This window comes from Telmatherina bonti (assembly GCF_933228915.1).
Source record: "Telmatherina bonti genome assembly, chromosome: 19".
Lineage (NCBI taxonomy): Eukaryota > Metazoa > Chordata > Actinopteri > Atheriniformes > Telmatherinidae > Telmatherina > Telmatherina bonti.
The window spans coordinates 12,402,636-12,425,380 of NC_136617.1; the positions used below are offsets into that span (position 1 = coordinate 12,402,636).

At 38.1% G+C, this 22,745-nt stretch overlaps 2 protein-coding genes across 2 annotated transcripts; one reads left to right on the forward strand and one right to left on the reverse strand.

Moving 5' to 3' along the window:
* Window positions 1-664: 664 nt before the first annotated feature.
* vps52 (VPS52 subunit of GARP complex) lies at window positions 665-17,129 on the reverse strand. Its single transcript, XM_079259033.1, has 20 exons — window positions 17,009-17,129; window positions 16,177-16,258; window positions 15,886-15,938; window positions 14,943-15,018; window positions 14,152-14,219; window positions 13,481-13,656; window positions 13,222-13,372; window positions 12,762-12,862; window positions 12,402-12,534; window positions 12,199-12,256; window positions 11,828-11,961; window positions 11,231-11,386; window positions 9,089-9,207; window positions 7,702-7,825; window positions 7,501-7,596; window positions 7,083-7,190; window positions 6,782-6,847; window positions 5,128-5,239; window positions 4,361-4,479; window positions 665-1,817 (listed from the first exon to the last, which is right to left on the reverse strand). Exons 1-20 carry the CDS (start codon window positions 17,105-17,107, stop codon window positions 1,671-1,673), a joined length of 2,178 nt encoding a protein of 725 aa, XP_079115159.1. The 5' UTR covers window positions 17,108-17,129; the 3' UTR covers window positions 665-1,670.
* Window positions 17,130-17,392: 263 nt separating this feature from the next.
* Window positions 17,393-22,587, forward strand: rps18 (ribosomal protein S18). Its single transcript, XM_079258932.1, has 6 exons — window positions 17,393-17,445; window positions 18,053-18,151; window positions 18,311-18,397; window positions 19,760-19,861; window positions 20,005-20,096; window positions 22,460-22,587. The coding sequence occupies exons 1-6, from the start codon at window positions 17,443-17,445 to the stop codon at window positions 22,533-22,535; spliced, it is 459 nt and encodes a 152-aa protein (XP_079115058.1). The 5' UTR covers window positions 17,393-17,442; the 3' UTR covers window positions 22,536-22,587.
* The last annotated feature ends 158 nt before the right edge of the window (window positions 22,588-22,745 follow it).

Here is a 22,745-nt window from a genome sequence, read left to right on the forward strand (position 1 = left end):
GCCGTTCAAATTTTCATCTATAAAACTCCACATTTAGTCAGTTGTTGAGCATTTCCTCCAATGTTTAGTTATAATGTAGTAAAATTTGACTATTGACTGAAATTTAACATAGCCTTTTAAAAAAAGCTAATTCATTTAAAATGTCAAAGCAGGAAATTACAAAATGATGTTACCACATGCCATTATATACTTTTCAATTAAATTTACCTGCAAATAGCTTTTCCAGCCAGGTTTAATTTGCGTTATTGCATAAAACAAGAGTAATTTCACTGTAATCTTTTGTCTCTGACACTTATCTGACCAACGGGTTTAATAAAAAAAAAAAAAAAAAAGTATTATTAAGAAGATTTTTGACTTATCAATGTAAATGTTATTTTCTGATGTCATTCAAACACACTCAAATTTGACTAAAAGCTGCTAAACGTGGGGAATGTTCATCACTGTTCATATCCATTTTGGAGACATTTGTTGTGATTTATGCAGTGTGATACATATATTTATTTAGGTTTTTGATAATTAAATAAAGTGATTAAAAAAAACAAGGAAACGTCTGTGTTGTATTTTTGACTGTTCATTGTTAAACTCAACAGAATGTAAATGCACATGGGAATGAACTGCAACACAGCTGGAATGAAGAGCAAAGGCACACAACAACTTGAACAAACATGCCCAGTTTGATCTGTATCACTCTGGAGGAGCGCAGCTTCCACAGGATCAGCTTTCTTTTTGTTTGCAAATCCCAATAAAGACAAAGAAACACAAAAAAAAAAAATCAAACATACAGCTCGTATTATGTGTTGTCTTCAATGTTGTGCTGTTGTTACAAAGGAGCTGAATGTGGATACTCAACAATTAAAATAAAAACATTGGTAAGCGGAGGACGCCAGTCTTTAGTTTTGAGATCTTCCCATGTTGCTGGTTCGAGACTAAACACGAGATTTGCCAACATAGAAAGAAAATGACCCTTTATTGTCTCCTGCAGAGTCCAGTGCTCAGCTTTTCAAGTATGCTTGTAAGAGATTCTCGTGCAGTGTTGTAAATCACATAAAAACAAAAAGTTTCCTTTAGCTGGGAAAGAAAAGCAGAAAGACTTCACATTTTCGCTTACACACAGGTAAACACTTCATTCAGAATTTTAACCAACAAAATGCTCAGCTTCTATTCAAGTCAGCAAAAATGAGAAAAATATTTCAGTGTTTCATGATTGCACTTTTAACTTTTAGACAAGAAAGGAGCTTTCCTTTACCTGCTTTTCAGAACTGGCTCAGGAAAGACTCATCTTTTTCCTTTTTCTCTCTAAATCTGATGGATCATTTAAAAGCGAAGATGTAAAAACTGACTATTTGTCAGGTTATTGGGCGCAAATCTTGTTGGTCACTGTACCACTTTCAAAGTATCCAGGACACACTCAGTCTTTATACATTGCATTTTGGTCATATATTATATTTATTATTTATACGTAGTGAAGATCAGAGGAGTTAAACATCATGAGTTAAATGACTGTTATGTCTACAATAAAATAAACCTTCAGATCCAGACAGGAAATCAGCGCCTCACTGATCTGTGAGGCGCCGGGTGAGGAAAAAAAAGTCCTGATTTGAGAGACTGAGAAAATAAAGATAGATAAGCCAGAAGGAACGTCGCCAACCTCGGCTATGAAGAAGCTGCTATCAGAAGTTGGGTTTGTGCTTTTTGACCTCGACCATGAGGTGGTGGAGGTTGATGAGCTCAGATCGGACCGCCAGGCTGCGAAAGGTCGGCTGGTTCAGAACCTTGTGGAAGCCGTGGTAGTACTGGATCAGCTGTGTCAGGGCGCCCTGCATGAAGGGGGGGTAGATAAAGAGCAAGATCTGTGCATCACTCTCTTCTTAATTTCCTCCTACGTGAGGATGGTGGGTGCTTAAGATTTGCCTTAAACATCTCCTTTTTCCCCTTTGCATACATCCCGCCGACCTCTATGGTAACAGGACCGATCACAGGATGTACAGACGGGTGAACACGCACGCTAGATCGAACTTTGCCACACTTAACAGTTAGCAACTACCCCTATTAATCATTAAACCACAGTTTCTAAAACTCCTTTACTGGTTAAAAATAAGTTGGAAACTTCAGCATCTGATACTATAGGTTGCTAAGTAACCGTCTCATAACATTTAAATAAAATCTTTGTGGCATTTAAGCCCCAAAGAAAGCGGAAATTCTGTTTGACATCAAAAATCCCTCCCAGAAATAGTTCATTAAAATATCATTAAAACTCAAAACCAAACACATAACGCAAACTCTCAATTAAAATAAGATAAAAATCTATAATTAGGAATGTTTTTTGCTTCCTCAGAACTGTATCATCGGCTTAGAGATTCTAAATAAAAGTCAAGTGGTTACTCAAATGTTACTCCTGAAAGCAGAACAAAATACAGACGAACATAACACATTTAATAATAATAATAATAATAATAAATAATAATAATAACCCAAAACATCTAAACAGATGTGTTAAAGGACTCAACAAATTCAGATAAGCTTGTTTGGTTTTGTAAGAGACTTTGTTTTTATGACTTGAAAAAGAAAATGCACTAAAAAAAAAAGATCTGACTTCATTTCATGTAGAACAGAAAGAGTCTGGATATCTGCAGGAATGTTTTGTGTAGAAAGGAAAAATATTTTGACTTCTGTTTTCGCAAAACTATTTCTGCTCGCAGCTTGTTCCGGTTCTCACACGCCTCCACTGACACCTGCTTTACACAAAATAACAGGACCCTCAGGCACACATCTTCTGATTCTTTGTCCACCTTTTCCCATCTGGAATTTCTGTCTGTAGATAAAAGTTAGACACATCCTCCTCCTCTGTATGACGCCGTTCCTTATGCATAAGATTTAAGGACTGTAATCTTTAATGTCTTGGTGCTCATCTTAAATCATTTTATGGTTATTTGCTGCTTATTGACTTTCTATGCATCTTAAGCAACTGCTGCTTTACATTGATTCTACAGATGCTGCTTTTCTCAACTCTTTCATTTCATGTAAATCTGGCATTTTTTTTAAAATCCTAAAAGCTTTAATAAGTAAACTGGAGTTTGCTTTGTTGATTCTGAAAGACATTTTAACTCTCATTTGAAAGGTTTCTTTAGTTCTTAGTATTCTCTGGAAAGTTTCGATTAACTTTGATTCTTGGAAGGTTGTTATGGTGACATGTCACTATTGTCGCCTGTGAGATGTTTACCAGCTGAACTAAAACTGTTTTGGTCATGTGAGAAGCTGAGAAACCACCAGGGGAGGAGAGTAGGTGAAAGGGAAAGTGGTGCCTGAGGCCACGTCTTCTGTTCAGAGAAATCTGATACCTTTCTAAAACTTTACTGTCTGTGATGAGTGTCAAGTTTGCCTTGTCCATGAGATGCTTATAAACCATTTAGTCCTGACCTGAAGAGTCGGCTGAAGAGTCGACTTTCCTGTGTTATGTCATGTGTTCCTGAAGCAGCTGTTTAGACTTGTCAATTAAAAGTTCTGGACAAAAGTACATATAGATCTGTGTGTATATGTTTCTAATAAACCTTAGTGATGAGACTTCCATCCTCCTGCACAGTTCAAAGGAGGCCCACTTGTCTTTCACATCCCCCCCCCAGGTGAAACTGATCCACACAGCTGATGTGGTGCATGAAGATCTCTACTTCTTGTCTTAACTTCCTCCTGATTAGTTAAAGCTGAGGAAACATTTTGGACGAGACATGAAACATCTTCAAGAACCAAGAAAAAGAAGTCTAGTTGAGTTTATTCCTGGTCCAAAGTTTACCGTCAGAGAATCTACAACATATCCTCTCATCGTGGGGATTTTATATCTCTGATCAACTGCAGTTATCTTATGTCTCCTTTTAGTCATGTTGTGCTTCCTTTTGTTAAAACTGAATGCCTCCCTGTGTGTGTGTTTTTTTTTTTTAATATAGCTGTTTACCGCGGTTGTGGGGATTTCACACCTTGACCAGCATCAGTATTTACTCTGTTTGTGACCTTTTGTGAGTCATCTCACAAAGATCCATTTCACACTGTTGTTCTGCCTCATAATTATCTCAAACCAAATAAAGGAAGTTCAGTCTCTCATTGTTGTGTCCTTACAATGAATCTGCTGAGACAACAGCAGCGGCGCACATGATCCATGATACACATTCCTCTTTTGTACTGTCATACATGACATAATAAACAACAATGAGTTGGTCACAGTTTAGGAAATAGTATCTGAACAGACAGAGAAAAGCTCAGGCAGAAGTTTCTGGACAGACAAACAGATCATCCCATCATGGTGGACAGCAACTCTAAAAGGAGAAGGCTGTTGTGTGCAACTGCATGACAGGCCTGCTGCCTCGCTCACCTGTATGATGCTGGTCCCGTTTTTAAAGTTAGTGAAGGACCTCATGACGTCCTGACTCATCGACTCAACTGACTGTTTCCATGTGCCGGAAAACCCCCGAACGAGCTGAGTGATGCGAGCTGCACAAAGACACATGCAGATAACAGTTAACACCGCAGTCAGCGGCTTGAGCGCCGTTTCTAGTGAACGAGGAATCAGTTTGGTTGGTTTTTATGCTCTCATGTCACTGTTGGGCCGTTTTCCTGTGTGGTTACCCGTATGGGTGAAACAAGCAGCTTTAAAGATATGCGAATGTGGACGGAAACCGGGACAGTGACTTTATAGAAGAAAAAAAAAAAGGATGTGGGAAGCTGAGGTGGCGATTCTGTAGCGCCACTCAGAGAACAAAGAAACAAAACTGAACAGCGTCGAAGGGGAGTGGCTCATTACTCTGTAAAACAAAACTTAACTATGAAGTGCAAAAACAACATGTATTTGACCAGGAACACAGTGAAACTAAAAGATAAAGTTGAATCTCTGCTGCTTTTGTGATATGAGGCTATTTCATGAGAATTAAACGTTATGATCACAACTCACAAAACAGAAAACTAATAAATTATAACTTGGTTTTTTTCTTATCACAAAATTTGTCCTGTTTTATAAAAGCTAAACAATAAGCGTAGAAGAAAAACTCTTTATATTAATTGAAGTTTTAATTAGCACAAAAAAAAAAATATGTGGATTGCCAGACTCTTTGACCGTAAATCAGTTTCAACCGTTTGTCTTACCTTCCTCATTCTTCAGTCGGTCGAGCTGGCCTTTCTCCATCAACGCCTCGGCTTCCTTCACAAAGGCAATCATCCCTCCGAAGGGTGGAGACAGAATCTCCTCAATGAACTCCTAGAAGAAGGCCATCGAAGACAAGCGGAGAGGAAACATCAAAACTTCAGATGTCAAGAGATTTGGCAGAAAGATTTTGTGGCGGTAAATGGAAGATGAGCCTCGTAATGCAACCCAGAAATCTCAGTGCCATTGTGACTGTGCCTGGAAAGCATGAGGGTTTGTTTATTTTAAATGCACAAAAATCAATAATCTATTAAGATCAGTGTTTGATAGTTGTTGATATTCCAGACAGATCATCCCAGAGGATAAAAAAAAAAGAAAAGAAGTAAACAAAAAAGAAACAAAACAACTTTTGCATTCATAAGTTAGAAAACAATTTCTTCCGGCTCGAAGTAAATAAACTGGCATTAAAACGATGACAATGAATTTACATGTGTTGTACATGATGAAGACATGATGATGATGATGAGCTAATGTTGGAAAAAAAGAAAAGAAAGTCACCAAAAAAGGCCTTAAGGACAGAAAATGTGATTTTCTTTTTAACCTGAGGGTTAAAAGGTAACTTTATTTCTCACAGGCAAATAGGCTATAACCAACTTGAGTTACAGAAGTCGTCACACCAAGATCAGACTTTAAAATCTACTCCCATTTAAGAACCTGTAGCAGTGTGAAGGTGACAAAGCCATCTGACCTCTGACTGGACATGTTGATTGACATGTCAACATCAAGACTATTAAAAGAGTGAAGACATAGTATTAAAACATTTTAAGCTACTTATCACCTTTGTGTCTCTTCACTTTTTTAAAAATTGAAAATATATGCACATGCACACACACAGATTAATTTTTTTTTGTTTTTAACCTGTCCTGGTGATCGTCTGGCTGCCATATTGTGACAAACACATTTGCTTTGCCAATGGGAGCCTTCCTGGTATGGAGTTCTCCTTGAATTTACATTATCATTATTTTGTTTTTTTTAAAAAAGGTTTCTTGTCAATTTAGCTTACAAACAGATGTGGCAGTTCCTGGTCTAGAAAGTAAAAGTGCTGTCCAGCAGCTGTTCCGACCAGTCGCCAAACGAGCTGAATTTAATGAGCAGAGTTTATTTGCCAGGTAAATGAGCCTATTAGTGAAAACACCTGTTCTAAATGTACAAGTAGATCTAAAAACAAGGCAGGATTTTTACTTTCTGGACCAGGAATTGCAACCTCTGCTTACAAATCCTGAACTGGGCAGACCAGAGAAACAGCAGAATGAAAAGGGTGGACAGAGAAGAAATGGCAAGAAAAAATATAGAAAAATTAAAATTAAATGGTAGAAAACAAACCAAAGCAACTGCAATTAAACAAACCAGACAACCAGCTGCTACTCCTGTACAGAAGGAGTACACATCCTTAGCCTTGTAAGAAAAACACAACAAACCCAAACTTCTAAGGTCATTTTCCTCCTTTTGCAGGGTAATAAAGCTTGATTTACAACTACAGACATTGTAAATATTCATTTACACTCACAAAATCTTAATGACATTGATTTGAGCTCACAAAGATTTTTGCCTTACAATCATAAATCGTGTAAATAACTTATTTTTAATCCGACTGACCTGCGTTCTGGCCAGGAGCAACTGCTGGAATCCTTCAACCTCTTTGCTGTCATCTGCTGCCCTCTCCTGGACAAACCAGAGAAAAACAACCAGAACACGAGATCAGCAGTTTATAACCATAAAAACTAAAAGTCTACAGACACACATAGATTAATAATAATAATAACAACAACAACAATAACAACAATAATAATAATAATAATAATTCATAATGCACTGTGTTTATGTAGTACTAAATCATGCTTTTGAGATAAAAACAACATGCATCATACACACACTGTTACAGAAGAGTCGTACTCACCATCAGGACACTGAGCATCATGTCATAGTTGTTGATGAGGAAGATGAGTTGGTCTCTTCTGGAGGGAAACTCTGCGGCCATCTTCAGCACAAAGTTTTCCACCTCAACCTGGAAAGAAATATTCACATTCCTGCTGAGCCAAAGTAAAAAACAATGGAAGCAGAAGCACACAGAAGCTTTTATCAACTGTACAAACAAAACTTTGTTTCTTATAAATTTATTGTTTTTACTTTTTTCAGTGAGTTTGAGAGGCTGCGCCGATAACAGTCAAAAGACGAGGAAACCATGAATGTCAAACGGAATTTATCTGATAGATTTCAATGCTTTTGAGGTGCAGGACAGAAAGACGTCAGAACAACCTGGCAACAAACTACAAGAAGATTTGGGTAAAAAAAAAAAAAAAAAAAAAGTGGATCACCTGCAGCTGTCCCAGCAGAGCATTTGTCCTCTCGTTGGGAAACGTCTGGTTGATGCTGACGATGGCCGATGAGAACTCTGCGTATCGGCGCGTGATCTGAAATGACCACACATACGCTCGCATCACTTATGGGCACTGCTTTATGTGATGACAGTCATTGCAGAAAACACAAAGAAGCATTTTCTCTCTGAGTGAACATACGTAGTGTGGTCTGGTGTCCAGCAGGCCCAGTTTCTGTGGATCTGTGTTTCTGATGCTGTGGATGTTCATCTCCAGAATCAGCTCAAACCTCGGCCACAGCAGCTCCAACACGGCCTCCCAGTATCTGAAAAACACACATGAGGATTCAGTTACATCTTCATTCTTGAAGAAATAACCTTTTCTTTTCTCTTTGGTGACTTGGGGCCTCATGTGACATCTGCTTTCAGCTTCATGACATCGTGCCCTGCTGTTCTGCAGGAGCCTCGCCACACAAAGCAGTGCGAACCCTGCTAACAAACACAGTTATTTGCAACAAAAACAGTCAAATATTTCCTTAAAAAGCTGCAAAAATGAAGAACTGAGGGAAGAGTCACCAACACACACCAGCATGAATCACAATCAATGTTCTTGTTGTCATGCAAGCTGCTGGGAATGAGCAGGTGCTTCCAAAGATCACCTTCTTTTTCCTCCCCCTGAATAACTTACAAATATATCTTCATGTTAAATAAATTCATTAGTAATTTGCCACTTTTAAACAGTTATTCTTTTCATTCACAACAGATCCATATTCACTGGAAATGGCTTTCTTACCTAACATTAAATCAGTTCAGCTTGCAGTCAGTGGGTTTTTATCAGCATCTAGTACTCGGCTGCCCCCCCCTTCAAACTATGATTGGTATTATTATGATGACTGTTTGACTCCAGTATTACATCATCTCCTCAATCTTATTACAGAACGTCTAACATGAAGTGGTTTTCTGTCTACTGTACTGCTGTTCAGCAGACTGGTGTTAGCCTGATCAGAAGATGTCGTAGTCCAACTTGTTTGCTTTATTTATCGAAGCACAAGGCAAAAAGATGCTGCTGTACTTTAGTTAGTGGTCAGGGGCAGATAAGTTCAGTTTCCACCAACAAACCTCATTCAAATGAATGAGTTCCTGAGAAGATGTTAAGCTGTTGGATCCATTACATTTGAATCAGGTGTGTGAGAGAAGAGAAAACATCTAAAAACCTGCAAGACTGCAGCTCTCAAGGACAAAACCTGCCTACCGCTGGTCTAGTGAGAGTACTTTAAGGACTTTTAAGTATTTTAATAAGTACTCAGTAGTTAGAAATTATCTATAGCCCGTACTTTTAAGTATCTTTATAAATAAATTGTTGATTTGAGTCGCACATTCCACTCGTGTTCCTTTATTTGAGTGTCAACCATCACAAACAAAATCTTATTTTCTTATTTTTACATCTGTCTTTTATGCGACTACCTGCTGTCCATTCTTTACTTTGGTTGTGATGAAGAGATACTTGCAAAGAAGTTCACAAAGGAGAAGCTTAAAATGATCTTTTAAAAGAATTCTATACGCATCGTTCCTTCCAACGAGACACTGACTTGTCAAGAGCAGGGATGTTCCTCTTCGCTGTGATGGCTCTGAACCTGAGGATGATGTGGATACACAGGAAGATGGCGATGCTGTCGTAGCAGTCTGAGACGTAGGTGGACATGCTCTTCTGCAGGAGACAAAGGACACGATGCAGAGCTAGTTCACCGTCTGCATTTCTGTACGTATGTTACTGTAGCTAGCCTACTTAGTTTCAGGGTACATTTTTACCTCTACATCCATGTTAGATATAGTTTGCAATTAAAATAAGAAGTCTAATCAAGGAAAATTGATCAAAATAGTCATTTGAAGCAAAATTGAATGATTTCAGCTGCTACCACCTGGACTGGACAATCGTTTCTGACTATGTTTGGATGATTATAGATACAGCAAATACAACCGGATTCCAAAAAAGTTGGGACACTTTAGAAATTGTGAATAAAAACTGAATGCAATGATGTGGAGGTGCCAACTTCTAATATTTTATTCAGAATACAACATAAATCACAGGTCAATAGTTTAAACTGAGAAATTGTATGATATTAAGGAAAAATATGCTCATTCAAAATTTCATGGTGTCAACAAATCCCAAAAAAGTTGGGACAAGGCCATTTTCACCAGTGTGTGACACCCCCCCTTCTTCTTACAACACTCAACAGACGTCTGGGCATTGAGGAGACCAGCTTCTCAAGTGTAGACATAGGAATGTTCTCCCATTCTTGTCTAATACAGGCCTCTAAGTGTTCAATCGTCTTGGGTCTTCTTTGTCTGACCTTCCTCTTAATGATGCGCCAAATGTTTTCTATAGGTGAAAGATCTGGACTGTTGGCTGGCCAGGTCAGTACCCGAATCCTTCTCCCATGCAGCCATGATGTTGTGATTGATGCAGAATGTGGTCTGGCATTATCTTGTTGAAAAATGCAGGGTCTTCCATGAAAGAGACGACGTTTGGATGGGAGCATATGTTGTTCTAGAACCTGAATATACTTTTCTGCATTGATGGTGCCTTTCCAGATGTGCAAGCTGCCCATGCCACACGCATTCATGCAACCCCATACCATCAGAGATGCAGGCTTCTGAACAGAGCGTTGATAGCAACTTGGGTTGTCACTGTCCTCTTTGGTCCTGATGACCTGGCGCCCCAGATTTCCAAAAAGAACCTCAAAACGTGATTCGTCTGACCACAGAACAGTCTTCCATTTTGCCACACTCCATTTTAAATGACTCCTGGCCCAGTGTAAACGTCTTCGCTTGTGGATCTTTGTTAGAAATGGCTTCTTCTTTGCAGAATAGAGTTTCAGCTGGCAACGGCGGATGGCACGGTGGATTGTGTTCACTGACAATGGTTTCTGGAAGTACTCCTGAGCCCATGCTGCGATTTCCTTCCCAGTAGCACTCCTGTTTTTGATGCAGTGTCGTTTAAGGGCCCGGAGATCACGGGCATTCAGTATGGTTCTCCGGCCTTGACCTTTACGCACAGAGATTTTTCCAGATTCTCTGAATCTTCTGATGATATTATTCACAGTTGATGATGACAACTGCAAACTCTTTGCAATTTTTCGCTGGGTAACACCTCTCTGATACTGTTCCATTATCTTTTTACGCAACATTGTGGGAGTTGGTGATCCTCTACCCATCTTGGCTTCTGAGGGACACTGCCAATCTAAGAAGCACTTTTTATACCCAATCATATTGCCAATTGACCTGATTAGTGCTGATTGGTCTTCCAGGTGTTTGCTGTATGCTCAAATGACTTTTTCCAGCCTCTAATAGGTTCTTGTCCCAACTTTTTTGGGATTTGTTGACACCATGAAATTTTGAATGAGCATATTTTTCCTTAATATCATACAATTTCTCAGTTTAAACTATTGACCTGTGATTTATGTTGTATTCTGAATAAAATATTAGAAGTTGGCACCTCCACATCATTGCATTCAGTTTTTATTCACAATTTCTAAAGTGTCCCAACTTTTTTGGAATCTGGTTTGTAATTGCTTAATAACTAATAAAATAAAATCTTTAATTTTTTGACTGTTACTGCAGCGTAACTTGAAAAAATTATGGATAAAATGGTTCTGCGCTACAAGAATACACCTGAATTTAATTTGAACAGTTTTACAAACTACAACATTTATAAGAGAACGCTTTCATACCAAAAACATGCTGAGAGTTTTTCCCATGATACTGTTGAAGAGGTCGAGGGCTGAGTTTCCTGCCACCATGAAGAAGTCAGACAGGAAGAGGTATTCTCTGCAGCCGTTATCCAGCAGAGCGTAGTGCTGACTGCGAAACAGCGTCTCATAGGGATACTGAAAGACACAAAGACTGAGCAATGAGAAGAACTAACAACTTACATTAATCTTAATGTCTCATCGGCTCAACTGTGAAATATGTGTGCTGAAACTGTGTAATATCAAATACATGCAAGTGTTAAAACTTTATAAAACGTCTCTAGTTGAGTTTTACTTTGCAAGTAAATAAAGACTTTAATCAGTTTGACATTAACCTGCTTCTTTTTCCCTCTTACTGGGCTTTAAGGAGTTCGACGTGGCAGTTTTTACAGATGTTCACACATAAAACTGAAGATAAAAATAAAAAAAAATTACTGTAGGAAGGAAAAAGACGTGTGCAGGTGTTACTGAGGACAACCAGCAGCCCCAGTCACAGGGTGGCGCTGTAACATCTCTTCTCTTCTTTTTGTTGTTATTGTGTCACTTTACCAGGTGTTCTGAATGTATGCTGGATCTCACCCTGCTGTCTCCTCTCTGAGCCGTATGTGGAACCAGAATGGGTCCCTCCAGCTCCGCAGGGCTCAGTATGGTCCCCCTCTGGCCCAAAGTGAAGATGGTGTTCCTGCTCTTCAAAGATGGCTTGGAGAAGAAACCTGCACCGCTGAGTCAAGGAGCAACACACACTGAACTTTTATGCTTCATCGCTAAAATGGAAAAAAGAAATCCACACTGGGGAGACTTCTCCACAGCTTGTGACTCAGTTAGAGCAATGTTAGAACTTGTCTGTTGTCCTTTCACTTCAAACCAGTTTTCCTGCATGTAAAAAGTGTGTAAAAGTTTTTTTTTTTAAATTTATTTTTAAATAGACCAAAAGAGAAATAAAAGGATATCTTTCTTGGCTGTGTCTTCTACTCCCATCAGGTCATCTTTATCTGCCACCTCCTCATACTGCAGCAGGACAGAGAAATGGGATTTAAAGTGATCCTCGACCCTTAATGGCCTCAGACATTTTTACGCATGCAGCATTAAAAAACAGAAATGAGCTCATGGACGTCATGATCTTTGGTTTTAAAGAAGAAGCTGACTGACTGACCTGCACCTTCAGCAGCCTGCCGCTGTATGACTTAAAGTAACTGTAGTAAATCTTGCTCATAGTGTCCACGTACTCATCTCTCACCTCCTTCGCGACCGTTCGCTCGTTGGCCAAAAGAAACTGATAAAAAAACCTGCAGTGAAACAAGCAACAACATTAGATTTGAACTATAATTGATCTCAAATATAAGAACTATAACATCCATGCTAACTTCTCCATCTTATAATAAATTAAAAATACACTGTTATGACAAAGACATGGCATAAAGGTGAAATAAATGTAGAAAACTCTCAGAAAGCTGGAATACACAGCTACACACAGCACTTACTATGGAAACCATCATAGTCCGCCTGTACACACCTGTATTTCAGCAAAGTGTTCTGTGGGATCTGGTAGTTTGTCATTGGTTTCCTGAAGGAGTAGATCTTCTGAAGAATGAACTCTCTGATCTTTGAAACAGCCTGAAGTGAAGATTACTCTGTTATTTTTAAGTTTTAAGACTAAAATGAAATAAGATTAAATAAAATCAGTAATATTCCATTCATTCCTGTTTATATATATTTATCAATGAACACTGGCTTCTCTTTTAACTTCATATCTCAGTGTGCATACATTTCTATTTAAAACTTTTTTACTGAAATGTGTTCCTCTACAGACAACTTGGTAAATAAAAAGGTTTTTTTATGAACAAATATTTTAGGTTTTTGTCTTAAATATAGTTTTCAATTGATTCAGACTTATTGTTTTACACTTAACTCATAGTAAATGAAAATACTTTGGTAAAAAAAAAAAAGTTCCTAGTTGTCTCTCAGTGAGTCACCTTGAGCTTTAAGCGGTCAACAATGTCCTGAATGTCGGAGCAGGCCAGAGTTTCCCTGAAGCTCAGCTCTTTGGCAAAGTTGATCTTGTTGTTGAGCTCGTGGAGCTGCTCCAGAAACTCTTGCTCGGTGACCGGACTGTCCAGGATGGTTCTGAGTGGAGACGGCAAAAAGCACCACATGAGAAACAGGATTACTCATGGAGTTTTCTCAATCATTCAGTGAGGTTTTAATTATTGTGTTTGCAGCTGTTAAACTTACGAGATCATGGCTCCGGGCACAACCAGCTCATCCACCAGCTGGCTGAGCTGGCTGCGAACGGCCTGCCTGTTCTTCAGCCGGATGTTCATGCTGACTGACTGTTGCTGCAGGGTCTGGATTTCACTGCTGATGGAGGACAGGTCACTCTGGAAGCCGCTCAGCATGCCCTCCATACGCTGGAAAACAAAGTACTCAGTCTCTCCCCTGATCGAAGCTTTAATGTTTATATTTTAGAATGAAGAAGAGCAGGTTTGAGTAAAGCATTAGGGAAAGAAGTAACATAACGTAGATATCTACTCCACTTCAACAGATAAAACTGAACTAATCCAGCAAATTAAAAACAAATATATTATCATTATGTCATCTTTTTAATAACAGTCATTTCAATCACTGTGTTGTTTCTCATGTCATAGCTGAGCTTGGAAAGTTGGTGTCCCTTTCACCTGGAACTCCTTTCACCAAAACAAAAACACTTAATCTAATCCAGATAAAACCTTTTTATTTTACTATATAAAACATAATTTAATATCTGGGATTATTAGTGGAATAAAACCAGGTTTTAACTCAGAGTCTTACCTGGATGAATATTGGTTATGAGGATTTACCACCAGTAAGACAAATACTGACCTTGACTTGCAGTGTGATGCAGGATGATGATTGTGTGGTCTTACCTCAAGGATTGAATCACATGCGGTGATCTGGTTATGCAGAAGAGCGATGTTCTGACTCTCCTTAATGTCTGGGATTGGGTGCTCAGGAGAACTACACACATTATCACTGTATCTAGATGAGTTTTTAATCTTCCCACCACCGATCGTCCTCACTTGGGTTCACTGAAACAATGCAACTTACAAGTCATAAATAAAGTTGCATCACATAGTCAATGAACAGAAAACTGATTGTTGCCTTTCGCTCATTTATCTTTTCCGTCAAATTTAAAGTGAACTGGTAAAACTTTCATATTTAACTATTTCATTTAATAGAATTGTTGATAAGACATTTTTTATATACTAGTGTTAGTCATGCAATCAGTGTGATGATTCCGATGTGGAGCTGTAATGTATATACTTGACTGCTTTTCAGGGGATGTGAATGGAAGCACAAGCATTACCTTTGAAAACAAGCAACTTCCCTGGTAAAATAAATGTTTGGTGCTATAATTCAATGCCTAATTACCAGCACATCCCCCTTATAAAAACATACAGTAGTATCAGTTTTCTCCAACAACTCAAATCAAATAAACTAGTCATCAAATAAACTACCAACAGCACTGTTACCAAGTTACTCTTGAGGACAAACTTGATTGAGTTCCTTTATATATAAAAAAATCTTGTTTAAGGCCAAATAGACACATAAGCTTATGAAGAGCAAATCATGTGGCTTCATTGCTCAATTTATGTGTTATAGGAAACAGTGTCATAACGTGTACATCATTGATACATCAGTGAGCTGTAAAGGATACAGTCTTTAATGGAGGCCTGTTCAATCTTCTGCAGCTCTGTCTCCACCTGTTTGGAGTACTGACGGAGATCAACTCCCTGAAAACATGCAAGAGGAAATTCCACCATTAAAACAGAGATATAAATACTTTTGTAATTTTTACTTCAACAGGGATTCGCACAAGTTAAAAACACACTTATAACGCGTGAATTTTTCCTGTGGGGGACTAATAAAGGATTATCTTATCTTATAAAAAAGCTTTATAGATTTTACAATTATGTGAAACGTTTGCACACCCCCTCTTCATATCCCATGTGCACTGTTACTATAAACCAATTTCATTAGAGAGTCAGTAAAGTCTTTAACATAAATAGGCAAGTCTTGCCAAGATAAAAGTGGTGTCATTTTTTTCCCCCCTTTCTTAATTAAACAACACTTGTGCAGGGTCGAAGTATTCTCGGCACACACAAGAATCCTCAAAGCAAAAGAAAAGTCAGACTTTTATTTCTTAAAGTAAATAAAAGATTTCAGAAATTTCAATTGTCAAAACCACTGAGATGAGAAGTGCTCAACAAATAACCTATCCACTAAAGGAAGACTGAATCTTCCCCTAGCTGCGGAAGAGGAATATTTTTAAATGACGGGCCTTAGAAATCTAGTAATGACATTTTATATTGAAACCACGTTAATAGATTGCAAAGCTGATGCAGTCAACACATCTTAACATCAAGATGAGACTGTGGAAATCAAACTTTAAAAAGAAATCTCTGCAGAGGAAAACCAAAAGGAAGCGAAGAACTGCTTGCATGAAAAAAATATTCTTGAATATTTTAACTTTAGTGAGATGAGTCTATATTGTACAAATTAGAAAACAGCAAGAAAATATTAATGACCAAAACTTTTAACTTAAAATTGCAGATTTGAAAAGAATACACTATTATATGTTTGTGCAGGGATGTTTTTACCGTTTTAAGTGCCTCCTTTACAAGATCATCTTCCAGATTGGCCTGAATATGGACTGCAGGGAAAAAATAAATTTAAAAAAACAAGGTAAATATATTTAATGTCTAAAGAAAGTCTTGTTAAAATGTTACAAACTAGATGGTTTTCACCAAACAGGATCTATTCTCTAAAACTAATAAACATTTGACAGTGTAGTTCACTACGATCACACAAGACAATGTGTATGTAATGGTTCAACGTTGGGAAAATAGGAGATATTTTAATATATTTGAATTAAATACGTCTTGACTTACTATCCACTTCATCTAAGATAAACTCATCTGTGGTGAGATCCAGTTCTCCCAGGCTGAGGTTTGCAATATCTCCATCAGTTTTCTGGAGAAAGAAAACAAAAAACGAAAAGCAACACACACAAGATCACAAAAATGAGTTCAGAAAGCTTTCATGAACTTTGTATTGTTTATATTTGTAATTTACCATTTTTATTATGAACGGATTTTTAACTATTCTGTTTAGATTTTATTTAAAAAACAAACAAACGCTTTTGATCTCAAGGGGGAAGCTGAAAACTTCTTGATGTGTGGTGTGGATTTAACCTCAATATCTTTGCTGCAGAAACGGCGATTTACAATTAATATAAAGTAAAACAAACACAATCTGGCTGTAAATAATCATTTAAAAAAAAAAAAAAAAGGTCGATTACAAGTTACAAGATAGTGTCTTCTAATGTCATGTCATGCCTGCTGTGCTACTACTGTATTTTGATTTTTTACTCATTTACTTACGTAACGTTTGAAGGTAAAATCTAACATAAGTAATACATTAAATGCGTCAAGACAACATGAGTAAATCAACAACAAAATTGGTATGTTTTGATGATGTTACAAAATATTTCATGCTAAATGACAGACATTCTGCTTTACAAACAAACAGTAATAAAAAAATACATACTTTCATCTACCATGAGGGTGAGAAAACGTTTTAAAACACTAAAGTAAATGTTTTAGTAAATCTGACAGATCACCTGTAATGCTAACAGGATGCGGCACTAACAGCACATAGAAAGAACTAAATACTGAACCTTTTCCTCACAAAAACTGTCAGGCCGAAACAATTAATTGTCACCTCGTCTTGTAGATATGCCATGGCGATTTCAGTTGGATTAGCAGCAGCTGTGTTTACATCGGAACCAGCTCCCAAGGTACCTGCTACACCGTCCGCCATTGCGACGAATTTTATGCCAACGTAGAAAAAAAACTCAACAAGTTTTAAGTTCCACTTCGTTCTCCTCGAATACACCAAACAGTATGTTGATAGGATTGTATTGAATAATTGTATACAGCTAAGCTTGGACAGGCCCCTATTAAAATGTTATACTTAAAAATACTTTATTAATTCAACTTAACGAAATATTTGTTTTGTTTTGTTTTTTTTAAAAAACCCTTTTAGTTGTTTTAGCCGAACATATTAAAGGTGAAGGACAAACTTCCCTTCTGAAACGCACCCAAACTCTCGCGAGACCGCCTCGTCTTCCTCTTTGCGCGGAACCTACTTCCAAGATGGTGAGTCTCTTTTCCACCAACATGGGATAGTTTTTAAATCTGCAATCATCCAGCCTAAATTGCATTTGTTTTGATGGTTAAAGTGTATAATTAATCATAATCAGTGTGCCCGAATAGAGTCACACTGAATCGTTCAGATATTATGGATACTACCGAAGTATTTGCGCAACTTGCTATTAGCACTCACTAAGCTATGGTGACTGAGACAAGCTACTGTAAATTGTTAGATCAACATAAGAAACTTCTTTTAGATTTATTCTAGACTTAATAGAGAGATTTGACTGGGCAGCGACGTTTACATTGGCGTGTTTTACCAGACAGAAGTTTAGGCGGCTGAGTTTAAAAGCTAACTCGCTTTAGCCTCTCCGTGTTGAGGTTGGATGTTCAAGTTGGGAGGTGATTTGTGTTTCTTCCATATTTTGATATTTAAATAAACAATGTTCAATAATTTGAGCATTTTGCTGTGCCCCATTAACACCATCTTAGCATGTTGATTTGTTTCTATGTAAAATTGTCCTGCATGTACTTTGTTGTGTAGTTGTCTTCATAAATATGCAACGCTTCTTAAGACTCTTGCAATACTAATGTGCTTTTGTGTTATTTTCAGTCTCTAGTCATCCCTGAGAAGTTCCAGCACATTCTTCGTGTTCTTAACACGAATATTGATGGTAGGAGGAAGATTGCCTTCGCCATCACTGCCATCAAGGTAAGCTTGCATTCATGAACAGCTTATTACAGTGGTTTAGTATCAAAGTGCTGTTTAGTATTCTGAGAATTAAAAAAAAAAAAAAGGTATCCATTTATGTGCATGCTTTCCTTATGCTAGGTGAGATTTTTAACATTCTTGCTCTCTGTCTGCTTTCAGGGTGTTGGCAGACGTTATGCTCATGTCGTTCTGAGGAAGGCTGACATTGACCTCAACAAGAGGGCTGGAGAGCTGACAGAGGAGGAGGTAACAAAGGAGAAAAATATTAGGACAAATTTGCTTTATAGGTTGATGGCTGTTAAAAAATCAGTTGAATAAGGATTATTTGTAACAGATGTATGCCTTGATGGTGGGTTATAGATGTCACAGCAGATAATATTTAACATTGAAGAAATACTTGGACAGTGGGTTAAAGGCATAATGGATCCTTTTTCTACTTATATTAAAAAGTCTAATTTTGCTTTTAGTTGCCTGTCTGGAAAAAATGAATAGCTCAAGGATGTGAAATCCAAACTAGTATTGAAGTCAATGAGTTAGTCTTCCTGTAAGATGTTTTGATCTAGCCAGTAGCGTGCATCAATGCTGTTGATCACTGCATACACAAATGCAGCATTTCTAAACTGAATAGCAAGTACAGTTCAAAATCTGTCTGGAAATGCTGATTACAAAAGCTTTTGATAAGCTCAGTACACTTTGTGACTGAGTTTGGTCCCAACAATTTAACTTGTTGGAAGCAACCATGGAAGCCAACTGTCTCTTCTGTACAGCCCTAATCGTAGCACGACAGCTGTGAATCTTGGTTCTCACAAGCATGTCATCGCATTCAATGTTCACTTACTTTATAACGTGGGCTGTCCAAAGTCGCTGTTCTGCAGGTTTTCAGTGTATTCCTGCCTGAAATTAACTGGATCGAACAGGCTATGCAGTTCTTTGCAAAGCGGCTCATTAAGAGTCAGGTGTGTTTGAACATGGGTGCATTGAAAACCTGCAGAATTGTTGCTGTCAAGGACCTTAACTCGGCACACCGGCTTTTTAACCATCACCAGGTTGATTGGTTTTTATTTTAATCGCCTTTCTATCATCTATACTGTTACTTGAGATGAACACTACCAGTCAAAGGTTTGGACATGCTTACCCATTGGTAAGTCCAAACTTTAAACTGGTAATGTGTATATATCAAGGAGGTAGACTCAGCAGCCAGTTAATACGGTGGAGTTCAAGATGCAGTTTACGCAACAAAGAAAACCAAAAGCTGGTGCAGAGTCTTGTTGGTGATGGGGAGTCACAGCTATGCTGGTGCCGAAAAGGATCAAGTTCCTCAATATGGAACTTTATAACAAAATAAAGTTCAGTGAGAATGAAAGACTCTGGTGTCTGTTAGCTCCTGACTGACCTGATTTTAATATTTAAGTCGTATCAGAGCCTGACCCCCGACCAAACCTGTGTTTCACATTTCATGTGGAAGGTGTCTAAAAAGAATGCAGGGAAACATGAAGTGGTTTGTTGACTAGCAATGTATTTTTCCTAATTCACCCCATCACACATTTTCTGTCAATGGATTTTCATGTTGCAGCGTTAATGTTATTTAACCTCGTGTGTGTTTTACAGGTTGAGCGGGTAGTGACCATCATGCAGAATCCTCGCCAGTACAAAATCCCAGACTGGTTCCTGAACAGGCAGAAGGACGTCAAGGATGGCAAGTACAGCCAGGTACGTGGTCAACTTTGTTTAATCAGAAGTTGAACCATTTCCAAAACACAGCAAGGGAAAGATTAGCTCGTTTACTCTCAGGATTGTTGTTGCTTCTTTTTGTAACATAAACATCGATCAATCCTTCCTTTGTCTTGTTTCAGGTCCTCGCCAACGGTCTGGACAACAAGCTGAGAGAAGATTTGGAGAGGCTGAAGAAGATCAGAGCTCATCGTGGTCTCAGGCACTTCTGGGGGTAAGATCTGGTCACATTCTCTGTTTGGATGGATTTGTCCTGTGAGGATGACCAACCACAGCTCTGCACTGCTTGATCCTCTTGTTTACCAGAAAGTGCAGTTCTAACTGCACAGAAAAACCATTGTTACAAAGGAGCTGGTATTAACTCATTGACTGGCTTTCAGATCTAAACATTCACCGCCAAAGACACCAAAAATGACTTCTGTGGTTTCTGTATATGGAAAGTCAATTTGGCTGCGTGTGTGTGTCAAAATGGATCCTTTGAAGAGGCCCCAATGACTACACCTGGCAAAGATGCCCTCTATATCTGTAGTTCCTGAACTCAGTCCTGAAAGTTGAGCCAAAATGCTTCAATTCGCTGGCTGTGTGGGATTCTACTATATCGTTGGCTTACAGCCTAGTTAAACATGTCTCCATGGAAGTTTGATTAAAAAAATTTGATGACAGTGTCATATTTAAGATTAAGATTTACTTAATTTAATAGTAATTTTATTTATTTATTTAAATTGTAGCAGTAGCATGTACATTAAAAATATAAATACAGTATTACTATAGGTCCCATAAACACACACACATAGCAGTAAGACACACGCATAGCAGCAAGTATACTTACATAACATAGAAATAAGAACAAGATTAAATTAAAATTAAAACAGTTAATATAACTGAAGAGGTTTGTAGGCACCTGAGATGATGTTTGTGGGTAACAGAGGACATGCGGTGCAGAGAGAGCCTATTCCTGAAAACACTTGAATTGTTCACTGAGAGGTTTCCATACACACAAACATTTCTTCCAAAGCTTTTCCGAAACATCTGTGGGCGCATGAATGTGAGTGTGCCAGTTTGGTGCGATGTTGGATGCTGTGGAAGAACTGGGCTTAATGGAAGCGTGCTGGTTTCTGTGGTTTTTATATCAAATTACTTGCCTGTTGATTTGATACATTTTTTTCCCTTCATACTCTGCGATAAACTTGGTCTGTAGTAGTTTGGGGTCATGTGCATGGGGTCGTCTAAAGCTTGCAATGCCTCGTGTGGTATGCTTTTTTTTTTTTTTACTTTCTCACCCCCTCCATTAGCTGTTAAAGCTATCTGTTCGACTTTGCATCAACTGTAACAACTTTTAGGGTCACACTTTCCTTGTTAAACGTGCTCATCTCATATATCGGAACAATTACTCAATGCTTCTCGGAGCCTGTGAGAATAAAGTTCTTCTCAGCTGATGCATCAAGAAGAAGCCGCAAGATGGTCCTAACCGTGTCCACAATAACAAAATGACGTCATTTTGTTCTCATGGCCTCAAGTGCGGAGAAAGGGTTCTCGCTTCTTCGAGGACTTGAAACGATTATTTTCATAATGGACTAGTCACTAGTTATTGTGGTGATTAGTGGACCAATTATATTAACACAGCATGCAGTTGCACTTCTATAACCTTCATTTGATTGTAGTTTGATCTATTGTTTAAATGTTATATAAAAATAAAGACAATATGATGGCCTCATTCACCAACTTTAAACTTTGCAACTTTTTGTAAAACAAGAAAAACACATTGTTGAGCTTAAAGAAAAACCAACTTAACCTCATTTGTCTGTGGCATCTAACGTAGTTACATGTCCAAGTATTTTGGCACCTGAAACCTAAATAAATTGCCCACAAAAAGTTTTAGCTGAGTGTTATCATCAGCATTGGCAGCTAACTATCCAAAGAGCTCGCCAAGATCAGTGTCCGCGGTAGTCTGATATGAAATCAGCCACAGCTTGTTTCCTTTCAAGATGCTCGTGCTTTGCCTTCGTACCGTCATAGAAAGCAAGTTCTACTTTGCAAATTTTGTGTTATATTGCTATTCTTGAATTTTTATAAAATGCTCCCAAACTCATGCACTCTTGTTTCTGGCTCGCTACGATACTGTTGCTTTGGCAACAGTTTTCCAGTGACGTCCCGGCTGACCTCAGTTGCCACAACTGCTCATGTACATCAAGGAACAGCCATCAATTATGAGAGGGAAAAAAAACCAAGCTTTAAAAATTAAGATTATGTGGGTTATTAAATAAGTTGATTATTTTATTAGTTGATGTGATCATGACTAATCTTGACAGCTCTGTAGGAACCTGATGTGGAATCTTTTTCAGTTTCAACCTGCATGCAGGTACAGCAGCTTAATACGGATGGGAGCGTTTGCAGAGACAACACCTGCTTACTGACATTTAAGTTCTGTTACTGTCCAATAAAAACTCATTACATCCAGTATAATTAGTGGTTTGATTTGGAAAAAAAACTATAAAAGGCACTTTTGCTTTAGTTAAAATGGCCATAACTTTGTTTAAATCATGTCTTAACATTTCGCCTTTCCTTTCTCCCCTACAGTCTGCGTGTGCGTGGTCAGCACACCAAGACTACCGGCCGTCGTGGTCGCACCGTTGGTGTGTCCAAGAAGAAGTAAACTGCCCTGCTTCCCTTTGTTTCAATAAAATGCCACAATTCACAAAAATGTACATCTCCTGCATTCATTATTGAAATATTCCTGACAGGTTTGTGAATTTACCTTTGTTTTATATGTAAGGGATTATAAAGGAGAGAGGATGTGTCACACCAAAAAATAAATTTAAATTAGATAAATTAGACATCTTGTAAAATATTTGTTTAATTTATT

Excerpts from the sequence above, each read along its gene's own strand:
- rps18 (XM_079258932.1), top strand. Across the intron at positions 18,398-19,759 it reads GAGAGCTGACAGAGGAGGAG|GTTGAGCGGGTAGTGACCAT; the intron begins GTAACAAAGGAG and ends TGTGTTTTACAG. Across the intron at positions 20,097-22,459 it reads GGTCTCAGGCACTTCTGGGG|TCTGCGTGTGCGTGGTCAGC; the intron begins GTAAGATCTGGT and ends TCTCCCCTACAG.
- vps52 (XM_079259033.1), bottom strand. The coding sequence starts at position 17,107 with ATGGCGGACGGTGTAGCAGGTACCTTGGGAGCTGGTTCCGATGTAAAC. Across the intron at positions 16,259-17,008 it reads TGGCATATCTACAAGACGAG|AAAACTGATGGAGATATTGC; the intron begins GTGACAATTAAT and ends TTCTTTCTCCAG. Across the intron at positions 12,535-12,761 it reads AACACTTTGCTGAAATACAG|GTTTTTTTATCAGTTTCTTT; the intron begins GTGTGTACAGGC and ends GTTTCACTGCAG.